General features: G+C 55.0%; 1 protein-coding gene and 1 long non-coding RNA gene across 2 annotated transcripts; one reads left to right on the top strand and one right to left on the bottom strand.

The window, feature by feature from the left end:
- Window positions 1–616: 616 nt before the first annotated feature.
- On the bottom strand, window positions 617–2329 carry LOC133256470 (ubiquitin carboxyl-terminal hydrolase 17-like protein 6). Its single transcript, XM_061431313.1, is given in 3 exon segments — window positions 617–1310; window positions 1312–2018; window positions 2222–2329. Coding segments are annotated over 3 exon segments (1509 nt in total).
- Window positions 2330–12655: 10326 nt separating this feature from the next.
- On the top strand, window positions 12656–15362 carry LOC133235012 (uncharacterized). The gene is made up of 2 exons (XR_009732402.1): window positions 12656–14530; window positions 14801–15362. It is a non-coding gene; the product is annotated as an uncharacterized LOC133235012 (long non-coding RNA).
- Window positions 15363–18824: the final 3462 nt, after the last annotated feature.

Below are 18824 nucleotides of genomic sequence, written 5' to 3'. Positions count from 1 at the left end.
AGCACGAGGCCTCCCAAGGACAGACACCCATAAAGGCTGCTTGCCCGTCTTCTCCCCGGACGCCTCTCGACGTCTGGGGCATTTTCGAGAGCCTGACCGGCCGGAAGGAGACGGTTCATGGACCTGCACCCGCTCTTCCCTGCCCCCCGAAGGGCTCCCGAGATCTTCTCCTTGCTCGGCTGGCTGTGAGCGCTCTGTGAGGCGTCTCCAGGCCGCGTCACTCACCCGAGGCCAGCGGTGCGGCCAGGGAACGGAGACGGGGCACGAAAGGCAAACCCACACCCAAAGTCCCATCCCGAGAGGACTCTCCCACCCTCGCAGAAGTGGGAGGCCCTCGGACCGTGCCCAGGCCCGCTCATGCACCCCATCACCCCATCCTCTCCAGCGACTTCCCAGCAGAGCCAGCCCTCCAGAGCTCAGCCGCTCAGGCACGAGCCCGTCCCAAGTGAACACCGAGACCCCGGGCACACTCCAGGCCCCGCTTTTTCCCAGGAGGCTGCATCACGCACACGGCCGAGAGGAACTCGCTCCGCGTCGGAACTCTTGGTGCGTCACACAGGGCGTGCCCCACACAGCGTGTGCCTGGGCGTCTGCACGCATGTGCGTCAGAGCCGACCTACCGCCACAGCCCCAGAGACGGCCGCGGCTTCTTGTTCTTCCCCTTGGTGGCTCTGGCCCTCCCGCTGGCACAAGGGCCGTTGCCGACGTTCCTCGGCCCCGGAGGCGGGGTGTCCGTGCTGGGACGGTCGAGCCGCTCGTGCTCCTGTTGGGGCGGCGTGCGGTTTCTCCCTCCTCCGTGTTTGGACTGGTGAATCACGACTGCGCCGGCAGGCAGGGCAGACGGGACCTTCCGCAGCTCCAAGGCCGCCTTCGGTCGGCTGTGTTCTTGCAGGCGTCTCCACTGCTCTAAGCTCATCCCTTCGACCTCTGTGTCCCCCGGGGACTCCTCCGGCCCAGGAGCTCTGCCGCTGGCGTCTCCTGCAGGCTGCCCGGGGTCTGTGGGGTCAGCCCCGACGGCGGCCGCTGCCCCACCCCCAGCCCCCCCTTCGAAGGCACCCTCCCGGGCGTAGAACAGGACGTAGGCGCTCTGGCTCAGGGCAGCGGTCTCGTCACAGGCGGTCACCTTGGCATCGTCCATCTTATACCATTGGCCGTTGCCCGCTCGGACGTAACAGAAGTAGTGTCCTCGCTCACAGCTCCACCCGGAGTGCACCAGCACGGCATAGAGCACGTAGCCCCGTGGCCCTGCCTTCCGCTCGGACGTGTAGGGCTGCAGGTCCAGGCACTGGGGATAGCGCACCTCCTGAGCCCTTTTGGCCGCTCACCGGTGTGAACCGCTTCAGCACCAGCACCAGGACCTGGGAGGTGCTGTGCAAAGTCAACCTCTTGGTGGCAGGCACCTTCCGGAGACAGACGCCACAGTCATAGGCATTGTCCGCGTCCAGCTTCTCGGGCTTCACCAGCTCTCTCAGAGCTTGCTCCACACTCTGAGCCGCCGTGATATCCAGGCTGATGTCCAGATAAGGGTCGAACGTGTCCGAGACACCGAGGCAGCGGAGACACTGGATCTGAGACCTCCAGGTCCCGCCGAAGATCTGACGGATGACGGTGGTGTCCTCGGAGGCATGGCCCGACGGCTGGGATGCACTCAAGCACCCTTGCTGCATGGCATTCAGAGTGAACATCAGAAACTCGTGGGCATCTTCGTGCTGGTGTCTGTGGAAGCCCGCCAGCAGGTCCTTGCGGGGCCGGATCACCTCTCCCGCGTGAAGGAGGGCTCGGGTCACGTGAGCTCGCATGGCACAGAGCGTGCAGGCGCTGCGGGCCGCACAGAGGGTGGCGTGCTGCTGGGACACCATCCAGCTGGCCAGGGGCGGCGTGTGGCTCAGACACTGCAGCGCCGCATTCACGTAGCAGGTGTTCCCCAGGTTCTGAAGCCCAGCCCCCACCCCCACGGCCCCTTCCAACTCAGGGCGCCTTTCTGGCCAGGCGTCAGCCCTGCTGACCCAGGAGCCAAGTCACCCCGCTGGGGACGCCCAAGCGCCGGCGACGGCCCCTCAGGGACAGAGGGTCCCCGAAGGGCATCCGCACCAGCGGCGCTGGGCCCACAACCTTGCCCTCCGGGGAAGACGTCGAAGGGAGACGGACACACACCTCCCCCGTGCTCAGAAGCAGCCCCGGGGCTCTGCACACAAGGCCCACGAGGGTTTCCATCTCCTACCTGCAGCTGCACGCCGACGCCTCCTTCCCTCAGACGGTCCGGCTCCAGAAAAGGGCCTGGGCCCCGCCCCTCGGGCCTTGGGGGCTTTGCTGAGGCGGCCCGCGCCATCCAGCCACCCACACTTTTCTCGGGAATTCCCTTGACGAGGCCCCACACGCACTTCCGACCTGACCCCTGGACCAAAGGGCTCAGGATGCAAATGATTCGGGGGCATTGGGCCTTCCAGCCTTGCCCGCTAGAGATTTCACTGCGGGGCTTCCAAGTTCAGCACACAAATGCCGGCTGCACAGGACTTCCGTGGGCTCACCATTCACATCCTAACACACGTGTGGAAACATATGTCTGCCCACCGAACCTCTCCCCTTTAGGGGTCTCCCGACCCCAGACCCCTGCCTGAGGACAACCCCGGACAACAATAAACCCTTGCCTCAACTTTGCGCTCCAGCGAGGTCCTCCCCAATTTCTATGCGTTCTCACTGGACACTCTTCTAGCGTTCAGGGTCCTAGCACCAAAAGATGCCAGCAGAGTGCCACATATGCTTTTCTCCCTTCAGGGCCGTTGCTCAAGACCCAAAGCGAGCTCATTTAGAAAGGCATAGGCTTCCTGCAACTTTGGATTCATTTCTGCAGCTCCCTCTCCGCTGCCCTTTTTCTTCCTTTCCTTCTTCCTTTATCATTTACTTTTTTTTTTTTTTTCCTGCTTGGTGTTTTAGGGTTTTTTGAGGTTTTTTTTTTCCATTTATTTTTAAACTGTTCATTTTGTTAATTTTTTGTTGCTTTTATTCTCTCTCTTTTATATACACTAGTTGACTCATACAGTCGTCTTTGGGCTCAAAATGCGGTATAACTCAAGGTATAAAAGGTTTTCCTGGAGGAGGGTGACTGTTGCTTTCCTCTCGGTGTGTGACATGTATGTTTGTTTGCTCTCCCGTCCTGGACGTTATGCTTGCCTTCCAGGACTATGGGGGTTTGACCGTCCACGGGTTTACCATAGCTGGAGTGTTGATTCCGTTGGTCCTTACTAGGAAAGAAGGGCCCTGACCCCGTTTCCTTCCTTAGCCTATTGCACCCCTCCCACCTCCCGCTCCCCCATCCCATCCTAGGAGCCTACCGCTTTGTGCTTTATGATCCAAGTGCTCACACCCTTGCTGTCCTCTTACCTCCTTCCCATGGCACAGAGAAGCGAGACCAGCCAGCAGTTTTCTCTCATTTGCACGGATTTCCCCCAGCATAAGGCCACCTTCCCATTCCCTCTGCCACGCCGCTCCAGTCGACATTCTTCTCCTCCTCCTCCTCCTCCTTCTTCAGAGGGTGTGGATGGGGCAAGCAGTAAGTCCATTTGAGACGATGGGGCAGAGGAAGGGCATGGTGCGGCGTAGGTAGCCATGCGGGGGAAACAAGCCATCGGAACGTTCTCTGTTCCTTGCCACGCCGACTAGCGCAGTCAGGAGCCAGAGTTGGCCCTCGAGGTCGGAGATGTTCCATCGCAAATTCCCGTTTGATGGAGGGTTTGGGGTTTGAAGCCATCAGCCAAGCCAAAGAAAGAAAACGCAAGCGGTGGTCGATAAGGGGCCTCAGGTGCCCCTCCAGCGGGTCACGGGCCCATGAGGCAGTCGAGAAAGCAGCTAGGGGAGGACAGCTTCCCCACCGCCCCAGGCACTTTGGAGGCCGGCCGCATCTCCTCGCGTCCAGAGGCGTTTGCCCGGGGCCCAGCTGGACGAGACTGCCAGACAGGACGGGCAGAGTCGGAAGTCCAGTTGTCTTGCTATCACAATCTAGGGTAGGCTCGGGTCTTTCCTCAGTGCGGGGAGGACCTTTGCTTTCAGAAATGAACGTGGCACGACATATCTGCACTTATGCACCAGTGCGATGCTGGTGGAGAAGTTTCTTTGGGACTGGTTGGGTTGCCTTTCTCCCCTTGGCCTTCGTGTGGGTGCTGGTGGTGCTGGTGGCGGTGCTCATGGCCTTGTGGATCGCTTCTCCTGTTTGGCACTTGGAGCTTCTCCAGCGTACTCCTTGCACCGGACATGGAGCCCCAGGGATCTTTGCGGACGAGCGTCGTGCCGGGGACGCGCGCATCCCCGCCTCATTCCTGCCGGACCCTCCGCCAAGTAGCACGAGGCCTCCCAAGGACAGACACCCATAAAGGCTGCTTGCCCGTCTTCTCCCCGGACGCCTCTCGACGTCTGGGGCATTTTCGAGAGCCTGACCGGCCGGAAGGAGACGGTTCATGGACCTGCACCCGCTCTTCCCTGCCCCCCGAAGGGCTCCGAGATCTTCTCCTTGCTCGGCTGGCTGTGAGCGCTCTGTGAGGCGTCTCCAGGCCGCGTCACTCACCCGAGGCCAGCGGTGCGGCCAGGGAACGGAGACGGGGCACGAAAGGCAAACCCACACCCAAAGTCCCATCCCGAGAGGACTCTCCCACCCTCGCAGAAGTGGGAGGCCCTCGGACCGTGCCCAGGCCCGCTCATGCACCCCATCACCCCATCCTCTCCAGCGACTTCCCAGCAGAGCCAGCCCTCCAGAGCTCAGCCGCTCAGGCACGAGCCCGTCCCAAGTGAACACCGAGACCCCGGGCACACTCCAGGCCCCGCTTTTTCCCAGGAGGCTGCATCACGCACACGGCCGAGAGGAACTCGCTCCGCGTCGGAACTCTTGGTGCGTCACACAGGGCGTGCCCCACACAGCGTGTGCCTGGGCGTCTGCACGCATGTGCGTCAGAGCCGACCTACCGCCACAGCCCCAGAGACGGCCGCGGCTTCTTGTTCTTCCCCTTGGTGGCTCTGGCCCTCCCGCTGGCACAAGGGCCGTTGCCGACGTTCCTCGGCCCCGGAGGCGGGGTGTCCGTGCTGGGACGGTCGAGCCGCTCGTGCTCCTGTTGGGGCGGCGTGCGGTTTCTCCCTCCTCCGTGTTTGGACTGGTGAATCACGACTGCGCCGGCAGGCAGGGCAGACGGGACCTTCCGCAGCTCCAAGGCCGCCTTCGGTCGGCTGTGTTCTTGCAGGCGTCTCCACTGCTCTAAGCTCATCCCTTCGACCTCTGTGTCCCCCGGGGACTCCTCCGGCCCAGGAGCTCTGCCGCTGGCGTCTCCTGCAGGCTGCCCGGGGTCTGTGGGGTCAGCCCCGACGGCGGCCGCTGCCCCTCCCCCAGCTCCCCCTCGAAGGCACCCTCAGCAGCGTAAAAGACTACTTAAAAAGTCTTTGGGAGCCCAGAGTCTAGTTAAGGAAACTGTAAGGAAACATCCTGTCTCAGGACCCACTGTCCACTTGAGTCTCCAGGACTAGAACGTGAAGCTTGAACCCAAGCAAGCAAAATAGCCAGGATGTGCCTTTGCTCTGGAAGCCTTTTGACAGACAAGCAGGGAATGCAGAGCAGCCAATTTCTGAGCAGTTTGGTCAGGCCTTCTGAGGGCTCCTAACTCTCCAGGTGCCTATTGCTTGGACTGCTTCAACTGCAAGGCTGCTTGGAGGCTTGTGCCTTCCAGGTCTGTAGAAACCAGCTGCTCGTCCTTGTTTGCCTCAGCCGGGGAGGTTGGGTTGAGGCACAGCTAGAGCCCGCCCAGCTCCGATCGCCAGAGGACAGCGGGGAGACTGATGGGAATGTGCCCTGCAAAACCCTCATAAACCCTTAGCCTGACAGCTTCACATTCCAGACTGGAAATCCCCACGTCCCAGCAACATTGAGGAACCCGGGTCCTACCCGAAGGGAGCTCGTGTATAGTTAGTTTAGGGACTACAAGTCCCTTTACCCACAGAAACACCGAATACCCTAATGCTGAGATCCCCAGATACCTAGAGGAACCCCAGTTCCCTTCATCCTGCTAACTGGTAAGTCACTTCAGTCGTGTCCGACTCTGTGCGACTCCATAGATGGCAGCCCACCAGGCTCCCCCGTCCCTGGGATTCTCCAGTCAAGAACACTGGAGTGGGTTGCCATTTCCTTCTCCAATGCATGAAAGTGAAAAGTGAAAGTGAAGTCGCTCAGTCGTGTCCAACCCTCAGCGATGCCATGGACTGCAGCCTACCAGGCTCCTCCATCCATGGGATTTTCTAGGCAAGAGTACTGGAGTGGGGTGCCGTTGCCTTCATCCTGAGGCACCCTAAAAATAACACCTGCAGAGACACCAAATTTCCTTATCTTCAGATGCCCTAAATACCTCAGCCTGTGAACTCTTAATCCCATGCTTCTCAAGATCCCAACTGTCCTGCATGTTGGAAACCTAAAGCCCCTTAATGAGACGCCCCCCACCTAATTTCCTTAGCCTCAAAGATCCCACGTTCTCTCAACCTGTACAGTCTACATCAGCCAAATGATCCCCCCAATCCACTCTTTCTGAGGAACCCCAGTTCCTTCAGCCCATGTGACCCAGATCTCCTCCAGCTGAGGGACTTGTCCCTTAGACATGGAACGCATGTTATTCGCTGATTTTCGCAGAGTACCCAGGCAGAGATCCCCAAAATGCTTTTTGGAGAAATCTTCCCTCTCCTGCACTGGAACAGAGCCCCGATTTCAGCCTGACCCCAGTCCAGCAGTTAGGGGCTTCCAGGTCTCCTCCAGACTCCCTCTATCACCCACAGACACGACTCTCCCACTGCCTTTCCTCAGAGGGGACGAATTGTAGGGGGATCAAAGAAGCCAAATCTAGTTCACATTAGGCTGGTCTGTGATAGCTGGTCATCCCGTTCATCCCACCAATACCCCCACCCTGACTTGCCCCACACCTTCCTGCCCTGGATACTACACCCAAGGAAGAGAGACCTGGCTCTGGACAGAGGTCTGGGTTATCTCAGCATCATCTTCTTCCACAGGCACCTTGGCCTGAGGTGGTGCAATGGCCGTGAGCTCCAACATATCTCCAGAGGAGAGCACTGAGGGTTATACTAGGAGAACAATGTGGAAGCCCTTAGTGAGAGGCGGAGGCGGCAAAGCTGGTCTCTAAGCCAGCTCTATAGGAAGGAAATGGAGCCATCCCTGAAGGAGCACAGACTGCTTGCATGTGCCACTGAGTAATCTCTGTGTCATACACAGGATGAGAGTACCTGGTCCTGTCTGAGACAGTGTGGTGGAGTGGGGTGCAATGGGACACTAGCATCATCAACTGCTCTGTGTCCAGGGAGAGTTAGGAAAAAGCTCAATGTTTGCTCAAATTTCTCCGAGCCAGGCTTCAACAAAATGTGAACCGTAAACTTCCAGATGTTCAAGCTACTTTTTAGAAAAGGCAGAGGAACCAGAGATCAACTTGCCAACGTCTGCTGGATCATCAAAAAAGCAAGAGAGTTCCCCAAAAACATCTATTTCCGCTTTATTGACTGTGCCAAAGCCTTTGACTGTGTGGATCACAATACACTGTGGAAAATTCTGCAAGAGATGGGAATACTAGACCACCTGACCTGCCTCCAGAGAAATCTTTATGCAGGTCAGGAAGCAACAGTTAGAACTGGACATGGAACAACAGACTGGTTTCCAAATTGGGAAAGGAGTATGTCAAGGCTGTATATAGTCACCCTGCTTATTTAACTTATATGCAGAGTACATCATGTGAAATGCTTGACTGGATGAAGCACAAACTGGAATCAAGATTGCCGGGAGAAATATCAATAACCTCAGATATGCAGATGACACCACCCTTATGGCAGAAAGTGAAGAAGAACAAAAGAGCCTCTTGATGAAAGTGAAAGAGGAGAGTGAAAAAGTTGGCTTAGATCTCAACATTCAGAAAAGTAAGATCATGGCATCAGGTCCCATCACTTTATGGCAGATATATGGAGTAAGAGTGGAAACAGTGGCAGACTTTATTTTGGGGGGCTCCAAAATCACCCCAGATGGTGATTGCAGCCATGAAATTAAAAGATGCTTATTCCTTGGAAGAAAAGTTATGACCAACCTAGACAGTGTATTCAAAAGCAGAGACATTACTTTGCCAACAAAGGTCCATTAGTCAAGGTTATGGTTTTTCCAGTATTCATGTATGGATGTGAGAGTTGGACTATGTGTGGACTAAACTAAAGAGCTCAGTGCCAAAGAATTGATGCTTTTGAACTGTGGTGTTGGAGAAGACTCTTGAGAGTCCCTTGGACTGCAAGGAGATCCAACCAGTCCATTCTAAAAGAGATTGGTCCTGGGTGTTCATTGGAAGGACTGATGCTGAAGCTGAAACTCCAGTACTTTGGGCACATGATGTGAAGAGCTGACTCATTAGAAAAGACCCTGATGCTGGAAAAGATTGAGGGCAGGAGAAGAAGGGGACGACAGAGGATGAGATGCTTGGATGGCATCCCCGACTCAATGGACATGGGTTTGGGTGGACTCTGGGAGTTGGTTATGGACAGGGAGGCCTGGCGTGCTGCGGTTCATGGGGTCACAAAGAGTCGGACACGATTGAGCGACTGAACTGAGAGAGCAGATATTCTTCTCCTTCCTGAGTTCCCTGAGCGCTCACGGGCTCACACTGAAGGGCTGCAATTGCTGATGACTGAAAAAGCAAGAGAGTTCCAGAAAAACATCTATTTCTGCTTTATTGACTATGCCAAAGCCTTTGACTGTGTGGATCACAATAAACTGTGGAAAATTCTGAAAGAGATGGGAATACCAGACCACCTGACCTGCCTCTTGAGAAACCTGTATGCAGGTCAGGAAGCAACAGTTAGAACTGGACATGGAACAACAGACTGGTTCCAAATAGGAAAAGGAGTATGTCAAGGCTGTATATTGTCACCCTGCTTATTTAACTTATATGCAGAGTACATCATGAGAAACGCTGGGCTGGAAGGAACACAAGCTGGAATCAGTATTGCTGGGAGAAATATCAATAACCTCAGATATGCAGATGACACCACTCTTATGGCAGAAAGTGAATAGGAACTAAAAAGCCTCTTGATGAAAGTGAAAGAGGAGAGTGAAAAAGTTGGCTTAAAGCTCAACATTCAGAAAACGAAGATCATGGCATCTGGTCCCACCACTTCATGGGAAATAGATGGGGAAACAGTGGAAACAGTGTCAGACTTTATTTTTTTGGGCTCCAAAATCACTGCAGATGGTGACTGCAGCCATGAAATTAAAAGACGCTTACTCCTTGGAAGGAAAGTTATGACCAACCTAGACGCATATTCAAAAGCAGAGACATTACTTTGCCAACAAAGGTCCGTCTAGTCAAGGCTATGGTTTTTCCTGTGGTCAAGTATGGATGTGAGAGTTGGACTGTGAAGAAAGCTGAGCGCCAAAGAATTGATGCTTTTGAACTGTGGTGTTGGAGAAGACTCTTGAGAGTCCCTTGGACTGCAAGGAGATCCAACCAGTCCATTCTGAAGGATATCAGCCCTAGGTGTTCTTTGGAAGGAATGATGCTAAAGCTGAAACTCCAGTACTTTGGCCACCTCATGCGAAGAGTTGACTCATTGGAAAAGACTCTGATGCTGGGAGGGATTGGGGGCAGGAGGAGAAGGGGATGACAGAGGATGAGATGGCTGGATGGCATCACTGACTCGATGGACGTGAGTCTGAGTGAACTCCAGGAGTTGGTGATGGACAGGGAGGCCTGGCGTGCTGCAATAAATGGGGTCGCAAAGAGTCGGACACGACTGAGAGACTGAACTGAACTGAACTGAATGACATCCCTGTTTACTTATACAGCAGGAAATAGTCCATTTCTCACTCCCTAATACCATACACAAAAATAAACTCTAAATAATTTACAGACCTCAATGTGAGGATGGACACTCTAAAACCCTTGAGGAAAATATAGGCAGAAAATGCTTTGTTGTAAATCACAGCAAGTTCTTTTTGGATCCACATCTTAAGAGTAACTAAATAAAATAAAAGTAGGCCAAAGTGAGATGATTAATCTTAGCAGCGTTTTCACAGCAAAGGAAACCCTAAATTAAAGGAAAAGACAACACTCAGAATAGAAAATATATATATTTCAAAACAATTATCCCCACAAAGAATTCGTCTCCAAAACATACAGACAGCTCAAGCAGCTCAATATCAAAAAACAAAAATACCCAATAGGAAATGGGACAAAGATCTCAATGGACATTTCATGAAGAAGGCACACACATGGCCATTAAGCACTTGAAAAGGTGTTCAGCATCACTCATGGTTAGAGGAAGACCATTCAAAAGTCCAGTGAGCTATCACCTCACCCCAGTCAGAATGGCCATCTCAGAGAATCCCCAGCAATACATGTTGCAGAGGGTGTGGAGAGAAGGGAACTCCCCTGCACTCTTGGTGGGAATGTAAATCGGTCTATCCATTAGGCAAAGAGTATGAAGTTTCTTTTAAAATACTAAACATAGTGTTGTAGCCCCACGTTCTGGGAAACAAACTCATGCAGAAGGACAATGCAGATAGTGGAGTGCAGTTTATTACACCGGCGGGCCCAAGGCAGAGTCTCCTGTTAGCCAAGGACGCCGACCAGTTTTTGTGAAAACATTGTATACCCTAAGTGTATAAGGTTCCCTGAAACTAATCTCAACAAAGGAAAAAGAAAGATACAAAGTTAAGCCATGCTTCATATGCCTTAAGCCTAGGTAATTAACAGTGGACAATTATCAACAGGCTGCGGTCACACCAAAATAAGCGTAATAGAACGTGTGGTTCTCTTCAGTCACACAGATAATTAGGGGAATCTTTTAGGCATGGAGAGTCTAGATCCAAGCCCTGAGGCTCTTCCTTCTGGGAGCCTGGTTTTCCAGCTGGTGTGTTGTTTCCATAGATACTGGGCTCAAAGTCCATAGTCTGGCCCAAGATGGAGTCCTGCTTTCAAGATAGAGCCGTTTCTGTAACCTCCTTCAATACAAGTACCATAGGATCCAGCAGTCCCACACCTGGGTGTGCTGCTGCTAAGTCGCTTCAGTCGTGTCCGACTCGGTGCGACCCCATAGACGGCAGCCCACCAGGCTCCCCTGTCCCTGGGATTCTCCAGGCAAGACAACTGGAGTGGGTTTCCATTTCCTCCTCCAATGCATGAAAGTGAAAAGTCAAAGTGAAGTCGTTCAGTCGTGTCCGACTCTTAGGGACCCCATGGACTGCAGCCCACCAGGCTCCTCCGTCCATGGGATTCTCCAGGCAAGAGCACTGGAGTGGGGTGCCATTGCCAGGTACAGAGAAAACCAAAATTTGAAAAGACGCCTGCAGCCCTGTGGTCACAGCTGCACTAGGACCATCAACAGGACACGGCAGCAATCTAAGAGCAGGACACAGATGAATGGATACAGAAGAGGGTACCTAGACATAATCCAGTATTATCCAGCCATTAAAAGGATCAAGTAACAACATTTCCAGCCACAGGGAGGAAAGTAGAAGTGATCATTCTAAGTGAAGTAGGGGAGACAGGGAAAGACAAGAATCGTATGGCATCACTTCTAGGTGGAATCTAAAAATGGAGACGCGCGAACTTCTTTACCAAAGAGAAATGGCCTCACAAACATATGGTTCCCTAGAAGAAACTTACGGTTCCCCAGGAGGAAAAGACGAGGGCAGGGAGAAATGAGCTGGTTCAGATTGACGTACACACACTACTCTTTATAAAATCATCCACAAGGACCCACTGCACAGCACATGGAACCCTCCTCAACACTCCGTAATAACTTATATGGGAAGAGAACCTGAAAAAGAACATATATATGTCTAGCTATACATGAATCAAGCACCTGGAAAGACATCCCCCCTCACTCATTTCTGTGCTCAGTTGCTCAGTTGTGTCCGGCTTTTCGCAACCCCACGGACTGCAGCCTGCTAGTCTCTGCTGTCCATGAAATTTTCCAGGAAAGAATTCTGGTTGGGTTCCCCTTTCCTTCTCTAGGGCATCTTCCCGGCTCAGGGATCAATTCTGAATCTCTTGCATCTCCTGCACTGCAGGCAGATTCTTTGCTGCTGAGCCGCACCAGGGAAGACCCACTCATTATTAAATCAATGGTGATCAAATCTACACTGACGAATCCCCTCCCACCAGTCAGAAGGGCCATCGTCAGAAAGCTCTCCAAAGAATAAATGCTGCAGAGGGCGTAGGGAAAATGGAACCCTCCCGCACTCTGAGTGGGGTGCAACAGGGTGCGGCCCCGATGGAAAACCGCATGGAGGGTCCTGAGGAGACAGAGGAGCCACGGGACCCAGCGACCCCACTTCCGGGCTCAGACCTGGAGAACATCACGATTTGAAATGATACGTGCACCCCTGTTTTCAGAGAAGCACTATTTACAACAGCCAAGACAGAGTCCACCAAAATGTCCAACGACAGCAACGTGAAGACTGAGTGTTCCGTCTATACACTGGACTCTATACACATCTATAACGACAGCAACGTGAAGACCGAGTGTTCCGTCTATACACTGGACTCTATACACATCTATACAGTTCACCCCTGGGCTCTGGGGTGCAGTCAGGATGGGAGAATGTGGCCTCTGACCAGCAGCTGGTGGGAAGAAGGGAGATCAGCCCTGAGGTTAGGTGTTCCCTGAAGTCTGTGGGCCCCAGTGCCCTGATGGCCTTCATCCCCAGTGGGGACGTGGGCAGGGCCTGAGCCACTTTGATGAAGCCACAGCAGCAATGGGCTCAGAAGTCTCCTGAGGGTGTCTCAAACTCTGACACCATGTTTTACAGAGGAACAGGAGAATGAAGCTGACCTCCTGACAGTGTCCTTCCAGCTCTGAGTTGTTTCCAAAAGACCACCATCACCTGCGTGGGGTCAACCATGAGCCACCTGCCCCCTCCTGCCTTTCCTCTTCCTCCCGGTGACAATTCCAGTGACGTTTCCTGGCTGGTCCCCTCGCCCAGCCCAGATGCGTCTGTCCATCCACTCCCGCTCATGTCACCCTGGGGACTAACGGGCCCCTCGAGGACTGCACTCCTGCTGCTCCCCATGCCCAGGAGGCAGCCCCACCTTCCTTCTCCAGGTGCTGAGCTCAGACACCTGGTGTGACCAAGCAGAAGCCTGTGGGCCCTCCCAGGACAGACCCCATCCTGTATCCTCTGCTGCAGCTCCTCTCTGAAGTTTGGGGTAACAGCACCTGATGTGCACTCCGGGCATTGTTTTACAGGCACTAAAAGCCCCACTGAGTGGAAGAAGTTACCTACTAGATGAGCATGAACGTCACCCCAGAGCGTCCAGTTGTCAGGGAGTGTTTAGCAGGAAGATTCCTACACGCTGTTTCTCACAGGTCCTCTGTTTCTTTTCAAGCAGAGCGGCATGCTGTTCCCAGGAACCAGGGTCATCGTGTGAGACAGGCCTGAGTCTCCTTCAGTAAACATTCTCTTTACGACAAAACTGCTTAATCTCAATTCCCTTTCCTGAGATATGGATGTTCTTCTGACCTTGTGGCAATTTTTAATCCCTTGTTCCCTTGGTTACGGTTGTTATACACTTGGTTTTCTGATCTTTATCATAGTCATAAGAAACTTCTTGTACCACAGCTTATATATACTCACAGAAAATTCATTAAAGCACCTCTGCTCCATCAGAGCTTGGGTCCCCGTGTCTTTCTTTCTCTCGTTCTTTCTCTCATTCTCTTTCTCTCTCTCTCTTAGGCTGATTCCTTGGAGCGCAGAGACCCGTCTTGCTCACTCTGCTGCCCGGGCTTCTAAGACTCTCTCGAGAAGGCGCCAGGTGCCTTCATGAGAGATGCAAGTCCTCTATCAAGGACTTTATTGGTTTTCTGCATAAACCAGAGAGTATCAGCTTCTTTCTCTCTTTCACTTTCTTATCATCGCCTCCGGACCACCAGGTCCCGGTCCATTAAAGGACCCCAACATCCAGTGCCTGAGGATTTGTGAGGTTAGCCGCCTGTTCCCTCACCAACCAGAGAACCGTGCACCAGCGGATCACAAACTCTGTGACCCCCTCCCTCAGGCGGCCTGTAAGCTGCTTTGCTGAAGCCCCTCAGGGAGTCCGGAGTTTGGAGCACGAGTTAGCTGTCCTCCATGTAGCGGTGCTTTTGTAAGCATCACTTCCCATTCCTTCACCACAACCTGGCGTTGTAGATTGGCTTTATTGCACTCAGGCGTGTGGGCCCAGGTTTGGTTCAGTAACACAGGGCCTCCCAGGCTCCCGCTTCCTTGTGGCCCGGTGACTGTCAGCTCCTCCGCCAGAGCCCACAGCCAGTCCCACTCTAGTTCCCCTCTGCACCTAAGCCCGTTGTCACTGGTCACATGATGGTAGTGATGATGACATCCAGCAGAGCCAGCTTGGCAAGGCAGACACTTCTGGACTTGACACCGGGCCCCTTTCCACAGACAGGATGGAGTGACTGCTTTCACGGGCCCCGTGGTGGAAGAGCTCACTTTCTGATGAAGCCAGACCTTGATCCTCTCCAGGTGATTCCATGCTCCTCATTCTCCCCAGCCCCCCACCCACATGGCTGCCATCTGTGCCTGTCTCTATGGGGCCTTGGTAATCTGCTAAAATGAGGGTGATTTTTCACACAGATAATGGGGTGAACGGTGGTCCCAGATGGTGTGTGCCCCCAGAACATGTGAACAAGACCGTATCTGGGAAAAGGGTCTTTGTAGATTCAGTTACAGATGTCGAGGTGGGGTCACATTGGGTGTGGGTGGCCCTCAGCCTAACTAGAACGTTCCTTGTAGGGGACAAAAGAAGGGGGACAGACACAGAGGACAAGCCGCGTGAAGATGAAGGCAGAGACGGGCGGGAGGGGCCGCAAGCCCAGGAACCCCTGGAGCCCCTGAAGCTGGAAAAGGCAGGAAGGACCCTATCCTGGAGCCTCTGGAGGGACCTCAGCCCTGCGCCACCTTGATCTCAGGTGTCTGGTCTCCAGGACTGGGGGAGGATGAACTCCTGTTGTTTTAAACCACCCGGCTTGTGATCATTTGTTGGGCCACAGAGCAGCCACACAGACCCTGCTCTGTAGGATCCTAGAAGTGTGGGTCTCAGTAAAGGCAGATCAGGGTGCTTTACGGAACCCCTGGAGTCAGCACTGGGACCCCAGAATGTTGAGGGGTCGAGTCTGAAACCTGTCCCTAGGGCTGCACACGCCTCCCCAGGTTCTTACACCTGAACAGGTGGTGTAGCATCTCAGTCCTGACTGAGGACTCTGTTAATTTCACCAGTTACACAGGTGAAAACCCAGTTAGGATACTTGCCACACTGATGATCAATTCTGAAGATGGTCAGGGGTGGGGACTCACATGCAGCCCTTCACCATCCCTTACCCCACCCCCTCCTCCACCCCACCCCCCAAGGAGCATCCTCAGTGGGAAGTTGGGGGACCCATCGGAGGCCTCTCTTAAGTAAACCTTGGCTGAGCCCCAGGCTAGCTGCTCCTGAACCTCATCCACCATTCCCAGGTAAAACACCCGAATATGAGCAAAGACCTCACAGGCTGGAGGGAAGGGCTTGGGGCTGCCCCAGCAACAGCACACTTGCCATGGTCCTGGCTGGGGCTCTTCTGGAAGCTTTCCGTCCCCTCCCTGAGTTGCCTCTCCAGTCCTGCTCTACTGCCTTTTCTCTTGCTTCCTCACCCCCGCCCCCGCCTGGGGAGACGTCCAACAGCAGGCACAGGTGACAGGCCACTTCCTTACCTGGTCTAGAGACGACCTGATCACAAACAGCAACCGCAAGGCCGTCTTGCCAGCCCAGCCCACACGCCCCGCAGAGTATGCGTCGAGTCTACCTGCAGGCGCTCTGACACCCGCTTACAGAGACCACAGCCCAGGCTCACCTGGAAGGGCTGGCCGGGGGTCAGGCCAGCCAAACCTCCCCCATCGGGGCTCACAGTTGCAGAAAGGGGCCTGGTTGTGCCTGCCAGGTGCAAGGAACAGGGTTGGGTCCTGAGGGTCAGGACGGACATGGGGCTGGAGCTCTGGCTTGTTTTCTAATCATTTTATCTGGCCCATGAGTGGGAGGTAATTTCAAGAAGACCCTCTCCTAATGAGGGGAACCACAAGTCAGGGAGAGGAAGGGTGGGGTGTGGAGACAGGGCCCAGCGCCCGGGTGCAGTGGAAGTCTCTGGAAGACTCGGTGGAGGGAGGCTGTGTAGTGAAGCCCAGGGTCACTGCCCTGTCCAGGAGCAGCTGTTTGTTAGCTCAGGTCCTGCTCTGAGGGGCTCAGAGTCAGACCTGACCAACAGGTGGACTGGGAGTGCTCTGCAATGAGGGCCCTGTACTCGGTTCCTGGGTGCCGAGCCCTGCGGGTACCTGCCCAGGTGAGCCCCGTACCCTTGAAGGAGCCTGCCCAGCAGAACCCTGTGCTCCAGGGAGGGGTGTGTGAACAAGCGCCCCCTCTGTGCAGCAGGCACAGAGTAGCTTGGCGACTCGCCCACAGGCAGCGCCAGGAGGAGATGAGAACCAGCACACAGTGGGGCCCTGAACCTGCCTGGGCCCATCCAGAGTGAGAAGGGGGGGAGGCGGGTGCTGGCCACTGTGCCGAGTGGGAGGCCCCACAGGAACCTGACACCACGGGGCCTCCCCAGGCCAGCAGACAGCCTGCCCCGGGCGGTGGGAGCTCCTGGAGGCCCTGCAGGGGCCCTGAGAGGGAACGGCCAGGCCAGAGCGGGGTGATTGCCCAGGCAGAGCCAGGGGGCGTGGGGCCCGAGGGGGCTTTTGTGGTCTGAGGGGGAGTGGGCAAGCAGGCAGTGAGTGTGACCCAGGAAAGCGGCCCTGCTGACGGGAGACTGAATCCGCCTCAGAGGGACAAGCCTTCTGGGTGATCCCAGACACAGGATGTGAGCAGGAGTCCTGGTAAAAGATGGTGAGTGAGTTCCCCTAAGAGGAGGCTCTGGAGCTGCCCCGGGAGGGGGTGAAGGGGCAGACGAGAACCTGCTGTGAGTGGGCACTAACCCTGGGAGGGGGGCACACACCCCACTCCATGGCTGCGCATCTGTCCTTCTGGACGGGTCACTTGGCTTCTCAGAGCCTCAGCCTCGCAGCCTGCTTGTGGGCTGACGGTAGCACAGACTGATCAGTCATTTGCTCAGAACAGTGCAGAAAGGGGCCTCATGGAAATTCCACAGAACACCATCAGGACGGCACTCACAGCCCGTTTCTTGCAGGCCTGTCTGCAGGACCCGGAGAGCAGACTTGCAGCAGAGCCGGGGACGGGCTGGGTCTGGTGGTTGGTGGAGTGACCACTCCCGTCCCCAGGCCCTGCCAGCATTGGCCCTTCAGGCTCCGGGTCGGGGAGCCCGTGGGGTGTGGGTCCAGCTGTGCCCACCAGGGAGGCCTGGAGCACTTGGTGAGGAAGCACTGGTGTGGCCATCACATGTGCACAAGCTTCTGAGCAGGGTCCAGTGGAAGCTCTTGCCCTGCACAGGGGTTTCAAGCCCACAGCGCATATGAGCTTCTACGGCTCTGCTTGTTTTCTGCACGCCAAGTCCTGACATCCAGGACACCCGCCGCCCGTGAGGAGGCACAGCTGACCTGGCTCCAGCTGCTGCTTCTGGGTCCCTCCTGACCACACGCCCGGCAGCCCGCATCACCAAGGCCGACTGTCGGGTGGCGTCTGGGCGTGGGGACGAGAGCATAGGCCAGGCCCCAGGGGGGCCGCGCCGTCCCTGCCGGTACTGTGGCTGTAGGTCCGCCCTCCCCGCCCCCCAGGCAGACCACCGTACCCCACAGACTGTCACCAAGTCGGTCCATGGACCCTGCTCGGGCCCTAGCCTGGCCGGGGCTCTGCCTCAACAGGGAAGGTTTACTTCTTCCATTCGGGTTCAAGTGGGCGATTATGAAACCAAAGCTGAGGCCAACACAGCACAGGCTTTGTTCAGAGGCCAAAGAACGGAGAAGTGGGAACCAAGTTCACAGCTCAACTTCTCACCCACCTGGAGAGAGTGGTTTGATTTTAAAAGTAAAGACAAAGGGGGAAGGAGTGAGGCTAATGCTGGGGGACAGGTGCGTCTATGGGAAGGGCAGGGCTTTCCAACTTAGTGGGGTGCCACCTCCTTTTTACCTTGTTTTGGTTCTTCGTGTTCGGTCATGGCCAATGGTTGGTGTATCACTTAATATAATGATCAAGTTAGCAGCGAGCAGTGACCTGAAGTGAGATCTTAATTCCCTGCCCAGGAATGGAGCCTGGGAAGCCTGGATGCGAACCAGGAATCCTAGCCACCGCACCAGCAAGGGCTAGAGGCCAGAAGTTATTTTTCCCCAGATCTTTGCCCCCAGTGAAAAATGTTTTTACCATGGAGGCAGAAACTGTAAATGCAGGTATAAAATTTATTATTAGGGACACAGCATAACAAGTGGGAGAGCACACAGAGAAATGGTTTGTTAAGCAAGGCAGGGGGAGGGTGTGGGTGTCCCCCAGTGAGGCGGATACCAGTCATTTAGGGCAGCAAAGAGGCAGTCATTTATACCAGTCATTTAGGGCAGATCTTCCGGGTCTTTGTCTTCCCTCAGGCCAATTACCTGGTTTCTTATCCCATGCCTGACCGACCCTGGGACCCTCCCCTGGGTGCACACTCACCCCTCAGGCAGGATGGATCGCGAAGTGAAGGCTTCTGGGAGGAGCAAGACCCTATGGCCTGGCATTCTCTCTTGAGTTCTGACCCTAGAAGCTTTTCTGTGCATGTGCAGTGCCTCCCGTGTCCCAGAAGTCTGGGCGCAGAGATCCCTGAATCATCACTCATGCCGGCTTCTGCCCTCTCTTCATCCT

The sequence above is a fragment of the Bos javanicus genome, chromosome 2, assembly GCF_032452875.1.
Source record: "Bos javanicus breed banteng chromosome 2, ARS-OSU_banteng_1.0, whole genome shotgun sequence".
In the NCBI taxonomy this organism is placed as follows: domain Eukaryota; kingdom Metazoa; phylum Chordata; class Mammalia; order Artiodactyla; family Bovidae; genus Bos; species Bos javanicus.
Note: the sequence above shows the minus strand (reverse complement) of the source record. Positions and strands in the feature narration are given on the sequence as shown.